The 25982-nt window shown below is 44.7% G+C and overlaps 1 protein-coding gene across 1 annotated transcript in view; it reads left to right on the forward strand.

Annotated features, from left to right (window-relative positions):
• Positions 1 to 25982, forward strand: part of LOC124044424 (semaphorin-5B-like) — a 150660-nt gene that overhangs the window by 101383 nt on the left and 23295 nt on the right. The window contains exons 13-17 of the mRNA XM_046364063.1: positions 10247 to 10364; positions 10749 to 10930; positions 11669 to 11812; positions 12186 to 12333; positions 16841 to 17066. Of these exons, the coding sequence (XP_046220019.1) occupies positions 10247 to 10364; positions 10749 to 10930; positions 11669 to 11812; positions 12186 to 12333; positions 16841 to 17066 (818 nt within the window). The remainder of the gene's footprint in view (positions 1 to 10246; positions 10365 to 10748; positions 10931 to 11668; positions 11813 to 12185; positions 12334 to 16840; positions 17067 to 25982) is intronic.

A 25982-nucleotide genomic window follows, 5' to 3' on the forward strand; every position in this document is an offset into this window, starting at 1 on the left:
CTTGCCGAGTCCAGCGTTCCCTCCGCTCAAGCGTTTGTCCAACGTTGTGAGCGCACCTGGAGTAGGGTGAGGTCTGCACTTTGCCGCTACAGGGCACAGACTGTGAGAGCCGCCAATAAACGCAGGATTAAGAGTCCTAGGTATTGTTGCGGCCAGAGAGTGTGGCTTTCCACTCGCAACCTTCCTCTTACGACAGCTTCTCGTAAGTTGACTCCGCGGTTCATTGGTCCGTTCCGTGTCTCCCAGGTCGTCAATCCTGTCGCTGTGCGACTGCTTCTTCCGCGACATCTTCGTCGCGTCCATCCTGTCTTCCATGTCTCCTGTGTTAAGCCCTTTCTTCGCACCCCCGTTCGTCTTCCCTCCCCCTCCCGTCCTTGTCGAGAGCGCACCTATTTACAAGGTACATAAGATCATGGACATGCGTTCTCGGGGACGGGGTCACCAATACTTAGTGGATTGGGAGGGTTACGGTCCTGAGGAGAGGAGTTGGGTTCCGTCTCGGGACGTGCTGGACCGTTCACTCATTGATGATTTCCTCAGTTGCCGCCAGGATTCCTCCTCGAGTGCGCCAGGAGGCGCTCGGTGAGTGGGGGGGTACTGTCATGTTTTGTCATTTATTATCATGTCTTGTCCCTGTGCTTCCCATTCTATTCGTTTCCCTCTGCTGGTCTTATTAGGTTCTTTCCCTCTTTCTATCCCTCTCTCTCCCCCTCCCTCTCTCACTCTCTCGCTCTCTCTTCTCTCTATCGTTCCGTTCCTGCTCCCAGCTGTTCCTATTCCCCTAATCATCATTTAGCCTTCCCACACCTGTTCCCGATCCTTTTCCCTGATTAGAGTCCCTATTTCTCTCCTTGTTTCCCGTACCTGCCCCGTCGGATCCTCATTTATAATTCACCGTGCTGTGTCTATGTTTTGCCCTGTCGTGTCGTGTTTCCCTCAGATGCTGCGTGGTGAGCAGGTGTCTGAGTCTGCTAGGTTCAAGTGCCTTCCCGAGGCAACCTGCAGTTCTCGATCAAGTCTCCAGTCTGTTCTTGTCTTTACGTGTAGTATTATGCTTTTTGTTTTGTAAAGTTTATTCTGGATTAAATACTCTGTTTTCGCCAAGTCGCTTTTGGGTCCTCATTCACCTGCATGACAAGTTTAGGCTTTTAGGAAATCTTATTAACAAATAAAAGTTCATGCAGAATGCATACATTTCACAGCCATAGATACAGACACAAACAGGATTTACACAGAAATTGACATGGTTCTATTTTCTGTCTTTGCATATTGTTTGTCATTGCAATCCCAGGCTATTCTGTGTCTCAGCCCTCTGCCTCTGTGTTATTAAATCAGTCTGCAGGAGACAGTCCCAGGACAACAGCACTCTGCCTCTGTGTTATTAAATCAGTCTGCAGGAGACAGTCCCAGGACAACAACACTCTGCCTCTGTGTTATTACATCAGTCTGCAGGAGACAGCCCCAGGACAACAACACTCTGCCTCTGTGTTATTAAATCAGTCTGCAGGAGACAGCCCCAGGACAACAACACTCTGCCTCTGTGTTATTACATCAGTCTGCAGGAGACAGTCCCAGGACAACAACACTCTGCCTCTGTGTTATTAAATCAGTCTGCAGGAGACAGCCCCAGGACAACAACACTCTGCCTCTGTGTTATTAAATCAGTCTGCAGGAGACAGCCCCAGGACAACAACACTCTGCCTCTGTGTTATTACATCAGTCTGCAGGAGACAGTCCCATGACAACAACACTCCGCCTCTGTGTTATTACATCAGTCTGCAGGAGACAGCCCCAGGACAACAACACTCTGCCTCTGTGTTATTACATCAGTCTGCAGGAGACAGTGCCAGGACAACAACACTCTGCCTCTGTGTTATTACATCAGTCCGCAGGAGACAGTGCCAGGACAACAACACTCTGCCTCTGTGTTATTACATCAGTCTGCAGGAGACAGTCCCAGGACAACAACACTCTGCCTCTGTGTTATTACATCAGTCTGCAGGAGACAGCCCCAGGACAACACTCTGCCTCTGTGTTATTACATCAGTCTGCAGGAGACAGCCCCAGGACAACAACACTCTGCCTCTGTGTTATTAAATCAGTCTGCACGAGACAGCCCCAGGACAACAACACTCTGCCTCTGTGTTATTACATCAGTCTGCAGGAGACAGCCCCAGGACAACAACACTCTGCCAGAAGCCTAAAAAGAGGTTATGTCTTTCTGAATTCGATTATCCAAAGAGGACCTCTCCCTTTCTCTGTCCCCCTCTTTCTCCGTAGGCGTGGCGGATGTCAGTGGGTCTTATGAAGGACACCCACCAGGTGGTGTGACAAAACACATTGTCCTGCTGTCTGTCTGTCTGGCTGAGCCGGCCAGGCTATTCTCCAGTCGGTCAGTGGCCTTGCCTGATCTGTGGGTGGCCCTCCCAGTTCCATTCACACATACAGCCTTTCATAATGAAACCTCATAATAACTAGTCGAACTACAGCAATACATCAATTCATATTGGCTAATTCAGCCCCCTCTGTGTGACACAATGGAGGTTTCTGTGGAGCAGTCTTGTGTAGAAAAGCTACAGAGGCCATGGCATGGTTTATTTTGAAGTCTAAAGTTATCCGTTTTTTTTTACAGAGATAACCCCTCGCTCTGGAAAAGGATCCTTCCTCTGTTACCACATGAATGGAAGTACTATACTAGTGTTCAGCCAGAGAAGGAAATGAATGGTTCTGTCTTTGCCCCCTATATTAGCATGAATGGATAGGATGTTAATGGAAATACAGCACTGGGAAAACTTCTAATGTTTAAGTGCTGTTATTATTATACTTTTTTATATCTGTGGCCATTCAGGGGGTGAACGGGCAAGACAAAGATTGTAAGTGCCTTTGAACAGGGTATGGTGGTAGGTGCCAGGCACACCAGTTTGAGTGTCAAGAACTGCAATGCTACTGGGTTTTTCACACTCAACATTTTCCCGTGTGTATCAAGAATTGTCCACCACCCAAAGGACATCCAGCCAACTTGACACAACTGTGGGAAACATTGGAGTCAACATGGGCCAGCATCCATGTGGAACGCTTTCAACGCCTTGTAGAGTCCATGCCCCAATGAATTGAGGCTGTTCTGAGGGCAAAAGGGGATGCAACTCAATATTAGGAAGGTGTTCCTAATGTTTTGTACACTCAGTGTATATTTAGCTAATGTGTACAGCTTTGAATGGTACAGTGTGCCTGGTGTCTGTTTAGGGATCAAATCAGCCATATTGCTTTGCACAGTGTTGTCTGTTTAGTGGTGACTTACTGCTATGTGCTGCACCGCCTACAGAGGTGGTGTAGTCTGCCCTCTGTTAGTGAAAATTACATCTGACCTCCTCAATGGCCACTACCTACTGCTAAGTACAGCCTCCACCTCCACTCTCAATCTCTCTCTCTCCTTCTCTCTGTGTTTTCCCTCTCGAACTCGCGCTCTCTCACTCTCTCACCTCCACTTTCTGTAAGTAAGTAGCCTTATTTATTCTGCAGCGGCTGCAGTGTTGTTTGCATGGTAGTGATACGTTGTAGTCAAGCTGCGCCAGAAAAGTCGCTCTGTCAACACTTTCACTGAGGAAAGGTGTTCCAGGTCCATACATACAGCTCAATGGCAGGATTGGGAGGTGGTGTAATAATGTTGTGAATGTGTTAAATCAGGATAGAAGCCCTGAGATACTAACCACTTACCCCTACTTCCCTGCCAACCTCTTAAGTGTAGCACCCTTGATGTTTAGGTGGTGAAGGTGAAGACAGAGTAGGAGTGGGAGTTTTGCTTGCTTTGTGATTTACAGCACTACCATAGCTGCAACTAGCCAGCAGGTAGCATATTAGTGGGTCTGTGCTGCAGGAGTTTATAACAACATCATGAAACCACAAAGTGGCTGTCTCGGTGTGTTCACCATGTACATGACCAGCTAATTTTTCCAGTGTAGAAGTTCAACGATTTCCTGATCCTCTCTAGCTCAGGGAACTTCAGGTGTTTTCAATGTTTATGAAATTATTTTTACAATCAGACCATTTGTGGATAGCAAGGGTAGCCTAGTGGGGCGGCAGGGTAGCCTAGTGGTTTGAGCGTTGAACTAGTAACCAGCAGGTTGCAAGTTCTAATCCCTGAGCTGACATGGTACAAATCTGTCGTTCTGCCCCTGAACAGGCAGTTAAACCACTGTTCCTAGGCTGTCATTGAAAATAAGATTTTGTTCTTAACTGACTTGCCTAGTTAAATAAAGGAAAAATACATGTCTACAGCTGTATTTCACAGACCCTCAGGCAAAATAATAGTTATTTGCTTTTACAGGTGGGAACTATTCAATTCTCAAGTTTATTTTGGGCATTTTTTTATCTTATAAACCCTAGTCATCAGCATTGAGTCCTGAGGTTGGGCCCTGGGGACAATAATAACCTCTTTATATATAGTATTCTGGCCTTAACATCTCCAGAGCGTCCCAGGAGCCCTGAATAAATCCAGTGTTTTATTGTCTGTGTGAGAAGAACTTTAATTCCACCCACTGGTCCTCAGCAGAGACAATTTATGGTCTGTTGATGTTGCCGCCAGCCTGTCAACAGGGTTCTAAAACACAGTGCTGTTAAGCCTGTATGAACACTCCACTCCCAGGAACACACCAGGGAGCCATGGACAAAGAGGGAGAAGGGGGAGAGAGAAAATGGGGGAGAGAGGGGATTGAGAGAGATGGAGAGGGGGATTGAGAGAGATGGAGAGGGGGATTGTTAGGGATTGGGGGATTGAGAGAGAGTGAGGGGTGGGGGGAGAGGGGGATTGAGAGAGAGTGAAGGGAGGAGGGTAGAGGGGGATTGAGAGAGAGTGAAGGGATGAGGGGAGAGGGGGATTGAGAGAGAGTGAGGGGAGAGGGGCGGATTGAGAGAGAGTGAGGGGACGAGGGGAGAGGGGGAAGTAATCACAAAGTCTACGTATTTATCACTGGTGCAGAATGTTTTTGCTGTTAACGGGTTCTCCTCTCTGGCAAACCCCCAATATTAAAAGCATTTATATTTCTCTCTCTATCCCTCTCTCTCTCTCTCACTCACTCTCTCTCTCTCTATCCCTCTCTCTCTCACTCACTCTCTCTCTCTATCCCCCTCTCTTTTACACATTCTTTCCCTCTCTCTTCTCCTTTTTCCTCCTTCAGCCTTTATTTGGGCAGGCAGTTTGTCTTAACCGGCCTCACACCCTCCCAGCTCCCGAAATGCTGACAAACTTTCCCTCTTTTTTTCAGTGAGGTTGTACTGTCTGCTCTGCCTTCTCCTCTCTCTCTCTCGCTCTCACACCTCTCTCTCTCTCTCTCTCGCTCTCTCTCTCTCTCTCTCTCTCTCTCTCTCTCTCTCTCTCTCTCTCTCTCTCTCTCTCACACACACACACCTCTTTCTCTCTCTCTCACACCTCTCTCTCTCTCTGTCTCTCTCTGTCTCACACCTTTCTCTCTTTCTGTTTCTGTCTCCTGCTACTATGTGTGCACTATCAGTGAGGTGACCATCACCCCCCCCTTCCCCCATAGGACAGTAGAAGAGGGATAGAGGAAGGACTTCGCAGCAGACAGGAGGACAACTCAGTAGGCAGACGGCTCCTTCTGGCAGGCAGCCATCTTTCTGCTTCTGGACGTTTCAGCCCTCCCCAGCCCTCTAGCACGGTGCTATGCTAATTGGATCCTGAGCTGTGATTAGCGTGTAACGCTACGCTAAACTGGGGGATTTATCTGGCCAAAGGTTTATGATGAACCACGGCCGGCACGTCAGAGCAGCCCAGCGCAGGCTGGAGGGAAGCCCCAGGGACAGAGCCTCTCTTCTGGGATGAGGAAGCCTTGAAGCTGGCCTGTCCCCTGGGGGGGTACTATACTGTACAGTCATTCAGGAAGCTGCCCGCCATTTGCATTTCAGACGTCCCCAATATGCCTATTGGCTATGACAGCTTACATTTCTAATCAGAATATTTCCACAACCTGTCTGTCTGTCTCTGTCTTGTTTACAATTATGAGGTCATGATTTGCAGTTAAACGGAAAGTGATAACTGCTGTCTTTATGACGTTCTATTAAAAGGCCTAGTAAAGGACAGCAGGTTTACAGCTCTCACAATCCCTTTTAAAATGTCCATTAAGCCCCCTGGCGAACTCTGGAGATTTATCACAAGCTGTCTGTCGACAGCCAAGCCACATTGTTTTATCGTTTGGTTTATTTTTGCCGGTCGCTCTGTTCTAAAATTTAACAGCCCGTGTTTTGTTTTGAGGCTTCGCTGTTTTGATATAGTGTGCTATGTCACCGGTAAAAGAGGACGGTGAATTAAATATCTTGGGTTGGTGTCAGAACCATACAGAAGCCTTCTCTCCTTCTCTCTTTCCTTTAACTTTTATATCTCGCTTAGTCTTCTCTCAGTCATTGAAACACACACATTTACGTGCACATACACCCCCCCCCCCCACACACACACACACACACTACAAAACCAGTGTTGGGGTAGTTACTCTGAAAATATAGTTTACAAAGCTACCAATGACTTAAGTTCATTTACACTACAGCTATCCTTGAGAAAAGTATACTTTACTTATGAGCCCGTAAGTCAGCATTTCACTGTAAGGTTGTGTTTGTTGTAGTTGGACAACATGTAGTTCGCTACTCCCCAACACTGTGCAAATCCCACATTCCTCTCTATCAGCAGACACCATCACATGTAGACTCTTAGAAAAAAGGGTTCCAAACGGGTTCTTTGTATAGGGATAGTGTTTTACCAAGAACCGTTTTGATCTGAAGAACCGTTTTTGAAAGACAAGGGTTCTTTGTAAAGCAAATGGTTCTACCTAGAACCTTTAACATCCTAAGAACAGTTTTTGGAAGAAAGGGTTATTTGATGATTCTTTGGAAGGCAAACATGATTCTTTGGAATGCAAGAAGGGTTCTACATTAAGCCATATGTCATATTTCCCAGCATGCTCTATTGCAGGGTGATTTTCAGAATTGTTTGTTTTAATATCTGTGTTTTTGCATGTACACTCATTGGGCGGCAGGTAGCCTAGTGGTTAGAGCGTAAGACTAGTAACCGAAAGGTTGCAAGATCGAATCCCTGAGCTGATAATGTAAAATGCTGTCGTTCTGCCCCTGAATAAGGCAGTTAACCCACTGTTCCTAGGCCGTCATTGAAAATAAGAATTTGTTTTAGTTAAATAATGTTTTTTTTATTTTACCCCGTTTTCGTGGTATCCAATTGTTTAGTAGCTACTTACTATCTTGTCTAATCGCTGGTGCGCGATGAGACAAGGACATCCTTACCAGCCAACCCAGGTGACGCTAGGCCAATTGTGCGTCACCCCATGGACCTCCCGGTCGCAGCCGGTTACGACAGAGCGTGAACCCAGTGTCTCTGAAAGCACAGCTGGCGCTGCAGTACAGCACCCTTAACCACTGCGCCACCCGGGAGGCCAAATAAAGTTTATTTTATTTTATTGGTTGATCCAATCTGTTAGTAATTTGACTTATTGCACATGTGACTGAGATGGTTATTCCAGTTTAGATGATTGAGGTAGTCTCAGTATTTAATCTGCCCTACACTGGCAGTCATTGTGAATGCAGGTTGCGGGTGATAAAACATTTCACTTATTGGCTATCCTAACCCTGGCTGGATTCCAATAGGAATTAAACATCACTTTGCAAACCAGCATAATGTGACTTGCAGGCCTGATGTGGCCTGAAAAGCAGGAGCAAAACAACTTCTCACGCTACATAATGTGACTCTGTAAAGGGATCTACCTAGCACCAAAAAGGGTTCCCTTATGGGGACAAACTGAAGAACCATACATGGTTCTACTTTTCTGAGTGTACCTGCTCCCACTTCATCCCTTACAGAGCCTACATCAGAGCCTTGTCTGTAGCTGGCTGGCTGATCTCCTTTACTTTTACAATGCCCTGTGAGCTTTGGCTGGCCAACAGTTGATGCAGCTGGAGAAAGGTCAGATGGGATCGGAGCTAAACCCACTAGTCTGCACTGTAAATCCTACAAAAAAAGGTGCGATCTAGAACCTAAAACGGTTGTTCGGATATCCCCATAGGAGAACCCTTCGAAGATCCCTTCGAAGAACCCTTTTTGATTCCTGTTAGAACCTTTTTGGTTCCATGAAGGACCTTTTCCACTGAGGATTGGAAAGAGGGTTCTCCTATAGGGACAGCCAAATAACCATTTTAGATTCTGGACAGCACCTTTTTTTGAACGATTTACAGTGTAGACTAGTGGGTTTAGCGTACTGTCCACACTGTGTGTGTTTGTGTTTTTGCATGCTTGTATGTGCGTGCATGTGAGAGAGAAAGAAACGGAGAGAGAGCGGGATTACCCCCAATCTCTTTATCTAAAGAATTCCTACGAGGCCCATTGTTACAGTAAGCTGGCATGAGTAAGGTGAGCAGACGGGACGGTTGGCATGCCCTGCCTGCGGTGATGTTTGTACTGCAGGGTGGCTCTCTTTTTCTCTCTTGTAAACCCGTCCTCCACTGCCCCTCTCGCTCACTGTGCTCGTCAAAAACCGTCAAGTCAGCATTCTTTTCAAGCTGACGCATTTTCGTAGTCTTAAGAGCTTACATGGATGGCTGGCTTTCATCGCTGTGTGTGTGTGTGTGTGTGTGTGTGTGTGTGTGTGTGTGTGTGTGTGTGTGTGTGTGTGTGTGTGTGTGTGTGTGTGTGTGTGTGTGTGTGTGTGTGTGTGTGTGTGTGTGTGTGTGTGTGTGTGTGTGTGTGTGTGTGTGTGTGTGTGTGTGTGTGTGTGTGTGTGTGTGATTTCTTCACTGTAATTAATGAGACCAGGTCCAGGGTAAACTCTTTCAGCTGAAGGCATTTTAGCTTTGAGGTGTGCGCCGTGAGGGTGGGTGTGTGTCCTCGGGCCTGACTTCTGGCTTACTGTAACGGAGGGTAATTGGACCTCAGATCTGCACCATGCTCTTAGATATTATCCTCCTCTAAGAAAGAGATCTGCTTTACAATGAATTATTATGCACATCCACCTGGCTTCTTAAGTGTGAGTGTTTAGCCTGTCTGTCTGTAAGCAGCATTCTGTGTCTGAGTAAACAGAATGCACACTAACAGTGCTTGGTGAGGCAGCTAAACGTTTCAACATGTTATGCTTGCCAGGTCTTCACCCTCTCACTTACCACTCATTTAAAGCTATGGTGCGGCAGAAGCATTCCCATCTCTCTGATGTCACCACAACAACAAGACCACAACAACATGGATCCCTTCCCATAGCCTCTCTCTCCCTCTAGCTCTGAGTCAGGCCATCTCTGATGCAGGTTGATACAATATGTCAGCTCAGCACTGACTCCTAAAACACCTTCCCTACTGCAGGACTTGGCTCGGGCTTGGCTGTGTGTTCTGTAACAACACAAAGTGATGCTTAGACCTCGTAGCTGAAACACCAGAGGCCCCACTCAAATAAACCAAGGGGGCTGGTGCCAAGAATATAATTCTCTTTCTTTCTCTCTGCTTGCTAAGGGGGCTGTAAAGAGGTAGTACAGGCAGGAAATAGGGAGCATATATGGGTTCAAATAGTATCTGAGATCTTTCAAATACTTCAAGCATTTGCTTTAGCCTGCCTGGAACTTGTTTGTACTTTTCTATTGGTTCTACAGCAACAGACCAGCTCAATCAAGTGTTTGAAATTATATTAAATACTATTGAACCCAGGTCTGCGAGGGAGGCAATCAGGAGTTGGTACAGGGCAGTAAGGACTCATGAACTCTGGTTCTTTTGCTCTCTCTCTACACTTTTAGTCTCTCTCTCTCCCTCTCTGTCCAGCTCTCTCTTTCCCTCCCCATCTTTCTCTCACTCCCTCTCACCCCCTGTCTCCCACAGCCTAACTTCATCATTAACAGGTTTAGATTTAATTACCCCTCATTAAGCTCCTGTTTTACTGGGAACTTGCATATTTCATCGATGTTTGGTTGCTGCACGGCTGTATGTGTGTGTGTGTGTGGGGGGGGTTTACCTACATTTACATTTTTTACATTTACCTCTAGTCAGACGCTCCTTAGTTTAGGAATCACAGGGGTACGGGCTGTGTGCCTGGAGGGAGAGTGAGTTTATTTGTACATGGTTTAGTGGGCCAGCCTCACAGGGCTGGCGGGTGTTCTTTGCTTGTGTTTACTGCTTTGACTGACTGCTCTCTCTATCCTTCACCATCTCCCTCTCCCTATCCCTCCCCCTCTCCTCCATCTCTCTTGCCCCCTGTAGGCTATGCCTGGAGGCCCGGGACCCATACTGTGGCTGGGACAGGAAACAGAGGCAATGCACCACCCTGGAGGATAGCTCTAACATGAGCCAGTGGAGTCAGAACATCACTGTGTGTCCGGTAAGTGCCAACAGGGACCCCCAATTCCCCCTACCCCACTTGTTTTGTTATTTCCCTAGGTGTCAATATTGTCACTGGTAAGCCCCTGGGGCGTCACTGTCTGACAACCTAGAACCACTCTGCCTGGTCTCTCCTGGGAACTCTGGTCATATACAGTACAGTAGTAGTCTGACAGTTTAACATTGTAACATTTTGTTTTGCCTTGGGGACTCAGTTTGTCCAGGTCGCCCTTGGAAAATATATTTAGCCTCAGGTGTCTTTCCTGATTAAATAAAGGTAAAATAACAGTTTTCCTGTGTCAAGGTTATTGTCACATGATTAATGATATCCAGTAAATTCCCTGACACTCTTATCTCTCTCTCTCTGCCCTGTGTGGATTATCAGCTGAGGAACCAGATCACCATTGGCGGCTTTGGACCCTGGGCAGCGTGGCAACAATGCAGCAACGACGACGGCGAAGGCACCAGCACCTGTCTGTGTCGCTCCAGGGAGTGTGACAACCCTCCAGCTCGCTGTGGTGGGAGGAACTGTGAGGGGCCCACCATCGAAGTCTCCAACTGTTCCAGGTATGTAAAACAAATAGGGATTTATATAGATCCTGATTGGAGGATTGCGTATTTCCTGCTTCTTCCCTCCTTCCAAGCAGGATTTCTGGAAAACCTGGTAATTTGGGGAAAGTTACAGGAATTTTGCCACCCTAACCACCAACCACCATCTCATTTAGAGTGTGAAATAACAACCCATTCCCTACTCATGAACTCTGGTCAAAAGTAGTGCAGTACATAAGGGATAGGATGCCATTTCAGATGCAGCCTCATGTCTGTCTGTCTGGAAGTGGCTATTGAAAATTGAGAAATGCTTTCAGAGGAACAGAGCACTTAAGCAGATTGAAGAATGTGTTTCTGGTGTCACATTTAGCTCCTGAGCAAGTGGTTTTGCTTCCCTCTCAGAATCCCAAATTAGGGCCATATTCATAAGTGTGTTGAGTGCTTAAAGAGATTGAACGGAATCTTAAGCACTTACAAATTTGTACTTCTATAATGCATATTGTAGGGCAAATATCTTTGGTACAAAAAATTCTGTAATCGTCTTTCGTTTACCTGGAATATTGGAACCGTTTTTTTACCTGAAACTTTTTATTTTAGATTCTACAAATAAACGTTTTACTCTGTACTCATCAAGCCATCGTTTCCGTTTGGAGTCATTGGACTTATTGGATGTACATCTCAATCTTGAAACTGGTTTCCCCACGGCGCTACAGGATTCTTTGAACCTCCTATAACATCACATTTCTGTTGCCGTAGAAACGGAGGCTGGACCCCCTGGTCGTCATGGGGACAGTGCAGCACCACCTGTGGAACGGGGTTTGAGATGCGCCAGCGCTCCTGCAACAACCCGTCGCCCCGTCACGGTGGTCGCGTGTGTGTGGGCCCCGTCAGGGACGAAAGGTGAGAGGAGAGGGGGAGATGGCAGGTCTATTTGTGAACAAATGTTGGTTATGTAATACTTTTATCTTATGTCATTTTTTTTGCTGAATAATGAACGTGTTCGCTTGACTCAAAAGAGCAAAACTCTCAAACATGTATAGGTGATTTACTAAGAAAGGACATTTATGATTAATTTATGAGACGTGTTTTGCACTTTTCAGTAACAGTATTGGCCCTCAGTATCTTTTTGGGCATGATGGTCTTAGTTAAATATCAGCCCTCTTACACACGCCAGTGCCTCTCACCGTGTAAGGCAGAAGATACATTTATATTTCTTCCAAAATAGATATCAGTTTCTACCCTCCCATCCCATCTCCTCTCCTCCCCTCTCTAGGTTCTGTAACGAGGGTGTGTCATGTCCCCAGCCTATCTTCTGGTCCCCGTGGGGTTCTTGGACTAAGTGCAGTGCTGAGTGTGGAGGTGGGGTCCACTCCAGGGTCAGGAGCTGTGAGAATGGGAACAGCTGCCCAGGCTGCGCACTGGTAAGATATGGATGGACGGACAGACAGATGCATGCGCACGCACACACACACGCACACACACACACGTGCACACACACGCACGCACACACACGCACACACATACACACACCTCTTGGCTCACAGAGCTCTAGACCTGTATGTGAGCCTGAGAGGTGCCTCTTAGCCCTTCCAGTCCTCAAAGTGCGATTTTTGTTGATGGTATAATTTAACCAAAAGGTTTGTAAAGTTAGTTACAAATTGGTTGTTGTTGTTGTTCTGAACCTACTGCCCGCATGCCGTTGTTAAATTCTCATCTATGTTTCAGAACCAAAAAGTTGTGTGTCTTGATTGTTGACCAAGGACCATTCATCAGCACAAAGGACTGTGTGCATATCTAGATTAGTGACCAGAAAGATTTCCCTCCACTTTTTCCTGGAATAAACAGAAAGGTCTACATTTATCATCCATATAAAATACAGTTTATCTACTACTGACTCATCTTTACCAGAACTAGAATAGGCTACCTGGCAATTTTATTGATACTTTTCATAATTCAGATAGGCCTAATTTAGGTGGTACTGGCGATGTGTCTAAAGATAAGCAGCTGTAACATCGCACTGACTTCAGTATTATGGAATTACGATGTAACATATTCTGGCAAATTTATGAAGGTATTTGTGAGGAAGCACAGGTCTACTCAGCAGCCAACAAGCACTCTGCAGGCAGGCTGCCCTCCAACGTGATGGAGCGGTACGGACACAACATGCTTTCCATCAGATCCTGCAACATTCACGACAAGTAGGCGTAGGATTTTGCTCTGGTTGACCTGGCCTCCACAATCACCCGACCTCAACCCAATTGAGATGGTTTAGGATGAGTTGAACCGCAGAGTGAAGGAAAAGCAGCCAACAAGCGCTCAGCATATGTGGGAACTCCTTCAAGACTGTTGGAAAAGCCTTCCAGGTGAAGCTGATAGAGAGAATGCCAAGAGCGTGCAAAGCTGTCAAAGCAAAGGGTGGCTACTTTGAAGAATCTCAAATATAAATATATTTTGATTTGTTTAACACTTTTTTGGTTACTACATGATTCCATGTGTTATTTTATAGTTTTGATGTCTTCACTATTAATTTACAATGTAGAAAATAGTAAAAACTTTCTTAAAATGTATTGGAAACTATGGCCCTGCTCTGGACTCCGGAGAAGTGAGATAATATATCGCTCGTTGATATTGGCTGCTAACATGAATGACTTTCAGCACCAAATGCAGGTGTAAAAGGCAGTTTATTTCTGTAGCCTATCTTGCGTTTTGAAAATAAATCACAGTTTATGGCTGGCTACATTTGCGCAAACAATTGTGTGCACACTTCCATGTGCAAGTGCGGGGGTCGCAAGTTTTGTACCACTCTTTTTTGGGAGTCGCAGTTCAAAAATTAAAATAAAAACACTGGGATACATGTTACTGGCAACAAATCTAGTTGGGTTGGATATAGTAATAATAGGCTACAGTATTTCTTACAATCTTCTATTTTGGCTGGAATTGTGTTGGTCATTGTTAATAAATGCAGCATTTATCCCCCCCCAAAAAAATGTTTTGCCTGCGCTGAACATATCGGACTAGTAAAGTCCCAGTGCACTACTTTTGTGAAGAAATATAATGTAAACTAAATGTATTTGAGTGTTTACCAGGATTTGTAACTTGAGTCTGATAATTATATGTACAAAACAGTTCATTTGATACTTGTGGAATATAAAAAATACTTGCTTGATATAGGTTTTCAGTTTCTTTAAATACTTTGCAAATGCAACTTATTTCTTTTTTTGTTGTAATTTTACCCCCTTTTTCTCCCCAATTTCTTGATATCCAATTACGATCTTGTCTCATCACTGCAACTCCACAACGGGCTTGGGGAAAAGCAAAGGTTGTGTCATGCGTCCTACAAATCATGACACTCTTCTTAACACCTGCTCGCTTAACCCAGAAGCCAGTCACACCAATGTGTCAGAGGAAACACAGTTCAACTGAGGACCAAAGTCAGCCTGCAGGTTCCTGGCCCACCACAAGGAGTTGCTAGAGCGCAATGAGCCAAATAAACCCCTCCCAGCCAAACCCTCCCCTAACACAGACAACACTGGGCCAATTTTACACCGTCCTATGGGATCGAACTCCAGGCTGTTGTGACACCACAGCACAGTGCCTTAGACTGCTGCGCCACTCAGGAGGCCCACAGCTTATTTCTATGTGAGAACTGAAATGGTCTATTCATTCCTTTTCTATAGACACTCTTATCCAGAGGAATGTACAGTAGTGAGTACATACATTTTCAGACTTTTTATGCTGGTCCCCTATGGGAATTGAACCTATAACCCTAGCATTGCAAGCACCATGCTCTACTAACTGAGCCACATCATCACATTATATCCTCACAAACCACCCGATGCCTCAATGTACTCAATTACTGTATTATATATTGTCCATCACCATGAAGAAAAACAATCTACAGGTACAAACCTAGATGACCACATTAAGTGGTTTGTAAGGATGGTAGATTAATACTGCACAATTTAAAAAAAATGTTATTTGATAAAGGAAAATACACTGCTCAAAAAAATAAAGGGAACACTTAAACAACACAATGAAACTCCAAGTCAATCACACTTCTGTGAAATCAAACTGACCACTTAGGAAGCAACACTGATTGACAATAAATTTCACATGCTGTTGTGCAAATGGAATAGACAACAGGTGGAAATTATAGGCAATTAGCAAGACACTCCCAATAAAGGAGTGGTTCTGCAGGTGGTGACCACAGACCACTTCTCAGTTCCTATGCTTCCTGGCTGATGTTTTGGTCACTTTTGAATGCTGGCGGTGCTTTCACTCTAGTGGTAGCAAGAGACAGAGTCTACAACCCACACAAGTGGCTCAGGTAGTGCAGCTCATCCAGGATGGCACATCAATGTGAGCTGTGGCAAGAAGGTTTGCTGTGTCTGTCAGCGTAGTGTCCAGAGCATGGAGGCACTACCAGGAGACAGGCCAGTACATCAGGAGACGTGGAGGAGGCCGTAGGAGGGCAATAACCCAGCAGCAGGACCGCTACCTCCGCCTTTGTGCAAGGAGGAGCAGGAGGAGCACTGCCAGAGCCCTGCAAAATGACCTCCAGCAGGCCACAAATGTGCATGTGTCTGCTCAAACGGTCAGAAACAGACTCCATGAGAGTGGTATGGCGCCTTGTGCTCTTCACAGATGAAAGCAGGTTCACAAAGAACACATGTGACAGACGTGACAGAGTCTGGAGACACCGTGGAGAACGTTCTGCTGCCTGCAACATCCTCCAGCATGACTGGTTTGGCGGTGGGTCAGTCATGGTGTGGGGTGGCACTTCTTTGGGGGGGCCGCACAGCCATCCATGTTCTCGCCAGAGGTAGCCTGACTGCCATTAGGTACCGAGATGAGATCCTCAGACCCCTTGTAAGACCATATGCTGGTGCGGTTGGCCCTGGGTTCCTCCTAATGCAAGACAATGCTAGACCTCATGTGGCTGGAGTGTGTCAGCAGTTCCTGCAAGAGGAAGGCATCGATGCTATGGACTGGCCCGCCCATTCCCCAGACCTGATCCAATTGAGCACATCTGGGACATCATGTCTCGCTCCATCCACCAACGCCACGTTGCACCACAGACTGTCCAGGAGTTGGCGGATGCTTTAGTCCAGGTCTGGGAGGAGATCCCTCAGGAAACCATCCGCCACCTAATCAGGAGCATGCCCAGGCGTTGTCGGGAGGTCATACAGGCACGTGGAGGCCACACACACTACTGAGCCTCATTTTGACTTGTTTTAAGGACATTACATCAAAGTTGGATCAGCCTGTAGTGTGGTTTTCCACTTTAATTTTGAGTGTGACTCCAAATCCAGACCTCCATGGGTTGATAAATTTGATTTCCATTGATAATTTTTGTGTGATTTTGTTGTCAGCACATTCAACTATGTAAAGAAAAAAGTATTTAATAAGAATATTTCATTCATTCAGATCTAGGATGTGTTATTTTAGTGTTCCCTTTATTTTTTTGAGCAGTGTATTTAATTGGATGTGGATGTTTTGTGTCTTTTCCCATAACTTTGCACCTTTTAATGTAAATGTTTGAGGACAGGTTTTTGTTCTTTCTGGATTCCATTACAATGACAATGGCAGAGAAAGGGACAGGGCAACAACTCTTACAATTTCAACTATTGAATCCTGTAAAATACTGTTCTTAATTAAACAACTACCTTTTTTAGCCAAAGATGAGATGCAGAATTGTTTTTTTCCCCCTGCGCTACAGATGTCTATATCTCCGCTAATACTAGTAAAGGCCCAGTGTACTACTTTCGTGAAAAAATATATATATTTTGTATTAATATATATTTTGTTATTCAGATTCATCAGGGGGTACTGCAGCACCCTCAGCACCCATATAGCTATGCTTTTATAATAAAGACCTCTCTTTCGCTCTCTCTTTCTTCTCCCTCCCCCTCAACCCTCCCCCTACAGGAGTACAAGGCGTGTAACCTGGAGGCGTGTCCAGAGGTAAAGAGGAACACCCCCTGGACCCCGTGGATGCCCATCAACGTGACCCAGGGCGGGGCACGCCAGGAGCAGAGGATGCGCTACATGTGCCGCGCCCAGCTGGCAGACCCCCACGAGCTGCAGATCGGACGACGCAAGGTAGAGACCCGCTTCTGCCCCAACGACGGCACGGTTGCCTGCGAGACCGACAGTGAGTATCCGATGTGGAATCGCTAGTTAGTTGTGATGTGCTAGAGCATGTTGAAGGAATCCTCCTGTTAGTGTCTGTTAGTGTCTGTCAGTGATTGAGTGTCTAATAGTGTCCGTTAGTGTCTAATAGTATCCGTTAGTGTGTTATTGTCCGTTATTGTGTTAGTGTCCGTTAGTGTCCGTTAGCGTCAGTGTCTGTGTTAGCGTATTAGTGTCTGTTAGTATGTTAGGGTTTGTGTCCTCATGTCAAAGTGAAGAAATTCAATGAAGCACGGGTAAAGGGCGGGAGTGATTGTGACTCCCTTAATAACAGAGTCACAATCACTCCCGCCCTTTAACCACGCTTCATTGAATTTCTTCACTTTGACATGAGGAGCACCGGTCGAAGTGGGGCTCGTCTCTTTTGAACGTGAGCCATTTGACCCTCGGTTGATCCGCACGGAGGGGCAGACTCTTTTGAACGTGAGCCATTTGACCCTCGGTTGATCCGCACGGAGGGGCAGACTCTTTTGAACGTGAGCCATTTGACCCTCGGTTGATCCGCACGGAGGGGCAGACTCTTTTGAACGTGAGCCATTTGACCCTCGGTTGATCCGCACGGAGGGGCAGACTCTTTGAACGTGAGCCATTTGACCCTCGGTTGATCCGCACGGAGGGGCAGACTCTTTGAACGTGAGCCATTTGACCCTTGGTTGATCCGCACGGAGGGGCAGACTCTTTTGAACGTGAGCCATTTGACCCTCGGTTGATCCGCATGGAGGGGCAGACTCTTTGAACGTGAGCCATTTGACCCTCGGTTCATCCGCATGGAGGGGCAGACTCTTTGAACGTGAGCCATTTGACCCTTGGTTGATCCGCACGGAGGGGCAGACTCTTTTGAACGTGAGCCATTTGACCCTCGGTTGATCCGCACGGAGGGGCAGACTCTTTTGAACGTGAGCCATTTGACCCTCGGTTGATCCGCACGGAGGGGCAGACTCTTTTGAACGTGAGCTATTTGACCCTCGGTTGATCCGCATGGAGGGGCAGACTCTTTTCCGGCTACGGGCCGTCAATTCGCCTACGAGCCGTCTTGTGCAGTGCATTACTTATCTGGAAACAAGGTCGCCAAGGTCTAGCACTACTGTATCTGGCATCCTCCAGCTGGAGAGGGCATCATATTCCTACTGCCTGACTCCGTCTGACACCGCGAAAGACCTGAGGATGACAAAAGATTGGGATTATTCGACCGTGCGTCAGATGGTAGCGCCCTCTGCATTGTATGGAACTGTGACACCAAGTGTGGGCTTCGCCGGTGTGAGTGATACATGTTCCCATTCCGCCCCTGCGCACCTTACCATGTGCACCTATGCATGTAGGGTACCTCCCTTTCGGCCTGCATTTTTATCCACTATTCACCATGGGGATAGTTATTACCCCCGGGTCCTCGGAACCTAGGACCCATCCGTAGACAGTATGATTTTGCTAAGAGTTAGTCACATGCCATCCCACTTCATGTTCCGAGAAGCGTGGAAGGGAGCTCCCCCTTAATGTGTAGAGTCCCGTACTCAGGCGAAACTTACACCTGGTGGTACCTAACCACTAAGCACCGGCCGTCTCCCTTTAACCTGTTGCGACGAGCAATCCCGTATCCGGGATCGTAATTATAGCCTCAAGCTCATTACCATAACGCAATGTTAACTATTCATGAAAATCGCAAATTAAATGAAATAAATATATTGGCTCTCAAGCTTAGCCTTTTGTTAACAACACTGTCATCTCAGATTTTCAAAATATGCTTTTCAACCATAGCAAAACGAGCATTTGTGTAAGAGTATTGATAGCTAGCATAGCATTAAGCCTAGCATTCAGCAGGCAACATTTTGCACAAAAACAAGAAAAGCATTCAAATAAAATCATTTACCTTTGAAGAACTTCAGATGTTTTCAATGAGGAGACTCTCAGTTAGATAGCAAATGTTCAGTTTTTCCAAAAATATTATTTGTGTAGGAGAAATCGCTCCGTTTTGTTCATCACGTTTGGCTGAGTAAAAACCCTGAAAATTCAGTCATCAAAACGCCAAACTTTTTTCCAAATGAACTCCATAATATCGACAGAAACATGGCAAACGTTGTTTAGAATCAATCCTCAAGGTGTTTTTCACATATCTATTCGATGATATATCATTCGTGGACGTTTGGTTTCTCCTCTGAATCACATGGAAGAATACTTGCAGCTGGAGATTACGCACCAATTTCGACGGAGGACATCAGGCGGACACCTGGTAAATGTAGTCTCTTATGGTCAATCTTCCAATGATATGCCTACAAATACGTCACAATGCTGCAGACACCTTGGGGAAACGACAGAAAGTATAGGCTCGTTCCTGGCGCATTCACAGCCATATAAGGAGACATTGGAACACAGCGCCTCAAAAATCTGGCTCACTTCCCGTTTGAAGTTTCATCTTGGTTTGGCCTGTAGCATTAGTTTTGTGGCACTCACAGACAATATCTTTGCAGTTTTGGAAACGTCAGAGTGTTTCCCTTCCAAAGCTGTAAATTATATGCATAGTCGAGCATCTTTTTGTGACAAAATATCTTGTTTAAAACGGGAACGTTTTTCATCCAAAAATGAAATACTGCCCCCAGAGGTTTAACTGGTTAATGCTCACTCTTGACGGGCCACGTCAAGGTTGGCGTTCATTTCAAACCATCGTGGTTTAGAGTTACCTAAGTAAGCGGGGGAGGCGCGTTTAAACGTTTCACAACAGAGGCTCTGTGGTCAGGCTCTGTGATTGCAGAGCCTCCCTTACCTCCTCATACTAACCTGTGGGCAGGCGTTTGATATTGGAGCCCGAGGTGGGAAGACCCGGTTCACCCACAGGCAACCCCCAATCCCCTTCGGACGCGGCCGACGCACCTGCCCACGGGGATTGAGCCAGTCAGGCACAATCCAGGCGATGTGGCGATGCGCGAACTGGGCTTGGGCTCCGAACTGGGCTCGGTCCGAAGCCACCCTCCCGAATCAGAACCCCATACCGAGGGAAAGGAGGAGCCTATCCCATTTTCGGAGAGTCGTAGAGTCTCGCTTCGTTTACCCGCTTTTCTTTGGTCTATTTCGCTCGATGGCCTTCCTATCTGCTTTTGTTTAATGACCTTCCGACCGGCAACCGGTTCAATTTACGGTTATATATTGTTCCCCGTTCTTGTACTGTATTTGATCGCTTCGCTATTGATCTGGGATTATAGATCGAGACCTGCTGCAGATATGGGTACAGCCCAGCGCGAGATTTAAACAGTCTCCCCCAGATTTTCAAGGGCCAGCGAGAGCTCACCAGACGCCGCCCGAACAGCGATGCTTTCCAGTGCTTGGGTCCCTCTCTCGGGGCGAACCCATTCCAGGGCACCCTGCCCTTCACAAAGAAAAGAGAACTCTCCCCGGGGATCCCGCCAGCTTCTCCGGGATCGATCACGTTACCGCACTGGATGCCTCGCGGCGCCCATCTCCACAACTCCGGATTCGTGGATCTGAAGCCGACTCCCTTTCGATCGGCCAGGGGTGACGGAGGCCATCGCCCCTCCCTTAGGAACGGCGTTCGCCCATCTCTTAGGACCGACTGAACCATGTTCAACTGCTGTTCACATGGAACCCTTCTCCACTTCAACCTTCAAAGTTCTCGTTTGAATATTTGCTACTACCACCAAGTTAGTGTTTGTTCGTTTGTTAGTGTGTTAGTGTCTATTAGTATGTTAGTGTCTTAGTATGTTAGTGTCTATTAGTATGTTAGTGTCTATTAGTATGTTAGTGTCTATTAGTGTGTTAGTGTGTTAGTGTCTATTAGTATGTTAGTGTGTTAGTGTCTATTAGTATGTTAGTGTCTTAGTATGTTAGTGTCTATTAGTATGTTAGTGTCTATTAGTGTGTTAGTGTGTTAGTGTCTATTAGTATGTTAGTGTGTTAGTGTCTATTAGTATGTTAGTGTCTATTAGTATGTCAGTGTTTGTTAGTTTGTTAGTGTCTATTAGTATTTACGTGTGTTAGTGTCCATTGGTATGTTACTGTTTGTTAGTGTGTTGGTGTGTATTGGTATCTATTAGTATGTTAGTGTTTGTTAGTGTGTTGGTGCCTAATAGTATGTTAGTATGTTAGTGTCTAATAGTATGTTAGTTTCTAATAGTATGTTAGTGTCTGTTAGTATGTTAGTGTCTGTTAGTATGTTAGTGTCTAATAGTATGTTAGTGTCTATTAGGGTGTTAGTGTCCATTAGTATGTTAGTGTCTGTTAGTATGTTAGTGTCTGTTGGTATGTTAGTGTCTGTTGGTATGTTAGTGTCTGTTAGTATGTTAGTGTCTGTTAGTATGTTAGTGCCTAATAGTATGTTAGTGTCTAATAGTATGTTAGTGTCTAATAGTATGTTAGTTTCTAATAGTATGTTAGTGTCTGTTAGTATGTTAGTATCTAATAGTATGTTAGTGTCTGTTAGTATGTTAGTGTCTACTTGTATGTTAGTGTCTATTAGTGTGTTAGTGTCCATTAGTATGTTAGTGTCTGTTAGTATGTTAGTGTATGTTGGTATGTTAGTGTCTGTTAGTATGTTAGTGTCTGTTAGTATGTTAGTGTCTGTTAGTATGTTAGTGTCTGTTAGTATGTTAGTGTCTAATAGTATGTTAGTGTCTGTTAGTATGTTAGTGTGTTAGTGTCTGTTAGTATGTTAGTGTGTTAGTGTCTATTAGTGTGTTAGTGTCTATTAGTGTGTTAGTGTCTATTAGTGTGTTAGTGTCTATTAGTATGTTAGTGTGTTAGTGTCTAATAGTGTCTTAGTGTCTATTAGTGTGTTAGTGTCTATTAGTGTGTTAGTGTCTATTAGTATGTTAGTGTGTTAGTGTCTATTAGTGTGTCAGTGTCTATTAGTATGTTAGTGTCTATTAGTATGTTCGTGTCTATTAGTGTGTTAGTGTCTAATAGTGTGTTAGTGTCTATTAGTGTGTTAGTGTCTATTAGTATGTTAGTGTCTATTAGTGTGTTAGTGTCTATTAGTGTGTTAGTGTCTATTAGTGTGTTAGTGTCTATTAGTATGTTAGTGTCTATTAGTGTGTTAGTTTCTTTTGGTATGTCCGTGTCTATTAGTGTGTTGGTGTTTGTTATTGTGTTAGTGTCTATTAGTATGTTAGTGTCTATTAGTGTGTTAGTGTCTTTTGGTATGTCCGTGTCTATTAGTGTGTTGGTGTGTTAGTGTCTGTTAGTATGTTGGTGTGTTCGTGTCTGTTGGTGTTTGTTAGTGTGTTAGTGTCTAATAGTATGTTAGTGTCTTTTGGTATGTCCGTGTCTATTAGTGTGTTGGTGTTTGTTATTGTGTTAGTGTCTATTAGTATGTTAGTGTCTATTAGTGTGTTAGTGTCTTTTGGTATGTCCGTGTCTATTAGTGTGTTGGTGTGTTAGTGTCTGTTAGTATGTTGGTGTTTGTTAGTGTGTTAGTGTCTGTTAGTATGTTGGTGTGTTCGTGTCTGTTGGTGTTTGTTAGTGTGTTGGTGTCTGTTAATATGTTAGGGTCTGTTGGTGTGTTAGTGTTAGTGTCTGTTGGTTTGTTGGTGTCTGTTGGTTTGTTGGTGTCTGTTAGTGTGTTGGTGTCTGTTAGTGTGTTAGTGTCTGTTAGTATGTTGGTGTGTTCGTGTCTGTTGGTGTTTGTTAGTGTGTTGGTGTCTGTTAATATGTTAGGGTCTGTTGATGTGTTAGTGTTAGTGTCTGTTGGTTTGTTGGTGTCTGTTAGTGTGTTTGTGTCTGTTCGTGTTTAGTGTCTGTTGGTATGTTAGTGTCTGTTGGTATGTTAGTGTCTATTAGTGTGTTAGTGTCTGTTAGTATGTTGGTGTGTTCGTGTCTGTTGGTGTTTGTTAGTGTGTTGGTGTCTGTTAATATGTTAGTGTGTTAGTGTCTAATAGTGTCTTAGTGTCTATTAGTGTGTTAGTGTCTATTAGTATGTTAGTGTCTATTAGTGTGTTAGTGTCTATTAGTGTGTTAGTGTCTATTAGTGTGTTAGTGTCTATTAGTGTGTTAGTGTCTATTAGTATGTTAGTGTGTTAGTGTCTAATAGTGTCTTAGTGTCTATTAGTGTGTTAGTGTCTATTAGTGTGTTAGTGTCTATTAGTATGTTAGTGTGTTAGTGTCTATTAGTGTGTCAGTGTCTATTAGTGTGTTAGTGTCTATTAGTGTGTTAGTGTCTATTAGTATGTTTGGACCTTAGCCCATCTGGAATCCACGCAGGGGCGCAGAGTAACGTCCTTCTTCTTAGTGTGTTAGTGTCTATTAGTGTGTCAGTGTCTATTAGTATGTTAGTGTCTATTAGTATGTTCGTGTCTATTAGTGTGTTAGTGTCTAATAGTGTGTTAGTGTCTATTAGTGTGTTAGTGTCTATTAGTATGTTAGTGTCTATTAGTGTGTTAGTGTCTATTAGTGTGTTAGTGTCTATTAGTGTGTTAGTGTCTATTAGTGTGTTAGTGTCTATTAGTATGTTAGTGTGTTAGTGTCTAATAGTGTCTTAGTGTCTATTAGTGTGTTAGTGTCTATTAGTGTGTTAGTGTCTATTAGTATGTTAGTGTGTTAGTGTCTATTAGTGTGTCAGTGTCTATTAGTATGTTAGTGTCTATTAGTATGTTCGTGTCTATTAGTGTGTTAGTGTCTAATAGTGTGTTAGTGTCTATTAGTGTGTTAGTGTCTATTAGTGTGTTAGTGTCTATTAGTATGTTAGTGTCTATTAGTGTGTTAGTTTCTTTTGGTATGTATGTCCGTTCTATTAGTCTGGCGAAAACAGAGTCTTTAATCCCAGTAAAGTAAATACAAACAAAAACACAACTTTCACTCGTGTTGGTGTTTGTTATTGTGTTAGTGTCTATTAGTATGTTAGTGTCTATTAGTGTGTTAGTGTCTTTTGGTATGTCCGTGTCTATTAGTGTGTTGGTGTGTTAGTGTCTGTTAGTATGTTGGTGTGTTCGTGTCTGTTGGTGTTTGTTAGTGTGTTAGTGTCTAATAGTATGTTAGTGTCTTTTGGTATGTCCGTGTCTATTAGTGTGTTGGTGTTTGTTATTGTGTTAGTGTCTATTAGTATGTTAGTGTCTATTAGTGTGTTAGTGTCTTTTGGTATGTCCGTGTCTATTAGTGTGTTGGTGTGTTAGTGTCTGTTAGTATGTTGGTGTTTGTTAGTGTGTTAGTGTCTGTTAGTATGTTGGTGTGTTCGTGTCTGTTGGTGTTTGTTAGTGTGTTGGTGTCTGTTAATATGTTAGGGTCTGTTGGTGTGTTAGTGTTAGTGTCTGTTGGTTTGTTGGTGTCTGTTGGTTTGTTGGTGTCTGTTAGTGTGTTGGTGTCTGTTAGTGTGTTAGTGTCTGTTAGTATGTTGGTGTGTTCGTGTCTGTTGGTGTTTGTTAGTGTGTTGGTGTCTGTTAATATGTTAGGGTCTGTTGATGTGTTAGTGTTAGTGTCTGTTGGTTTGTTGGTGTCTGTTAGTGTGTTTGTGTCTGTTCGTGTTTAGTGTCTGTTGGTATGTTAGTGTCTGTTGGTATGTTAGTGTCTATTAGTGTGTTAGTGTCTGTTAGTATGTTGGTGTGTTCGTGTCTGTTGGTGTTTGTTAGTGTGTTGGTGTCTGTTAATATGTTAGTGTCTGTTGGTTTGTTGGTGTCTGTTAGTGTGTTGGTGTCTGTTAGTGTGTTGGTGTCTGTTAGTGTGTTAGTGTCTGTTAGTATGTTGGTGTGTTCGTGTCTGTTGGTGTTTGTTAGTGTGCTGGTGTCTGTTAATATGTTAGGGTCTGTTGGTGTGTTAGTGTAAGTTGGTGTGTTAGTGTATGTTGGTGTGTTGATGTCTGTTGGTGTGTTGGTGTCTGTTAGTGTGTTCGTGTCTGTTGGTGTCTTAGTGTCTGTTGGTATGTTAGTGTCTGTTGGTATGTTAGTGTCTGTTGGTGTGTTAGTGTCTGTTGGTATGTTAATGTCTATTAGGGTGTTAGTGTCTGTTGGTATGTTAATGTCTGTTGGTATGTTAGTGTCTATTAGGGTGTTAGTGTCTGTTGGTATGTTAATGTCTGTTGGTATGTTAGTGTCTGTTGGTGTGTTAGTGTCTGTTGGTGTGTTAGTGTCTGTTGGTATGTTAATGTCTGTTGGTATGTTAGTGTCTGTTGGTGTGTTAGTGTCTATTAGGGTGTTAGTGTCTGTTGGTATGTTAATGTCTGTTGGTATGTTAGTGTCTGTTGGTGTGTTAGTGTCTGTTGGTGTGTTAGTGTCTGTTGGTGTGTTAGTGTCTGTTGGTGTGTTGGTGTCTGTTGGTATGTTAGTGTCTGTTGGTGTGTTAGTGTCTGTTGGTGTGTTGGTGTCTGTTAGTGTGTTAGTGTAAGTTGGTGTGTTGGTGTCTGTTGGTATGTTAGTGTCTGTTGGTATGTTAGTGTCTGTTGTTATGTTAGTGTCTGTTGGTGTGTTGATGTCTGTTGGTGTGTTCGTGTCTGTTTGTGTTTAGTGTCTGTTGGTATGTTAGTGTCTGTTGGTGTGTTGGTATCTGTTAGTGTGTTCGTGTCTGTTTGTGTTTAGTGTCTGTTGGTATGTTAGTGTCTATTGGTATGATAATGTCTGTTGGTGTCTGTTGATGTCTGTTGGTGTGTTGGTGTCTGTTAGTGTGTGGGTTTCCCAGCAGGCACGCTATGCTGCTGGCCACAGTCTGACTCTCCTCTCTTGATGGCAGCTTTACGCTCTCCGCCCACTGTATTGATTAACTGTAGCTGGCAGACAGTGGCCAGGCTGGCCAGAGTGGGCTGTGTAGGCAGGGTGGGCAGATAGGAGGACAGGAGGACAGGCTCAGAGTGCAGCTGATGAACTGCTTCTAAACAGGAAATACAGTCCAGACTGGACAGGACTGAAGGCTGGCCTCTCTCTCTCTGCCTCTCTCTCTCTGTCTCTCTCTCTCT

The sequence above is a fragment of the Oncorhynchus gorbuscha genome, linkage group LG09, assembly GCF_021184085.1.
Source record: "Oncorhynchus gorbuscha isolate QuinsamMale2020 ecotype Even-year linkage group LG09, OgorEven_v1.0, whole genome shotgun sequence".
Taxonomy (NCBI): Eukaryota; Metazoa; Chordata; class Actinopteri; order Salmoniformes; family Salmonidae; genus Oncorhynchus; species Oncorhynchus gorbuscha.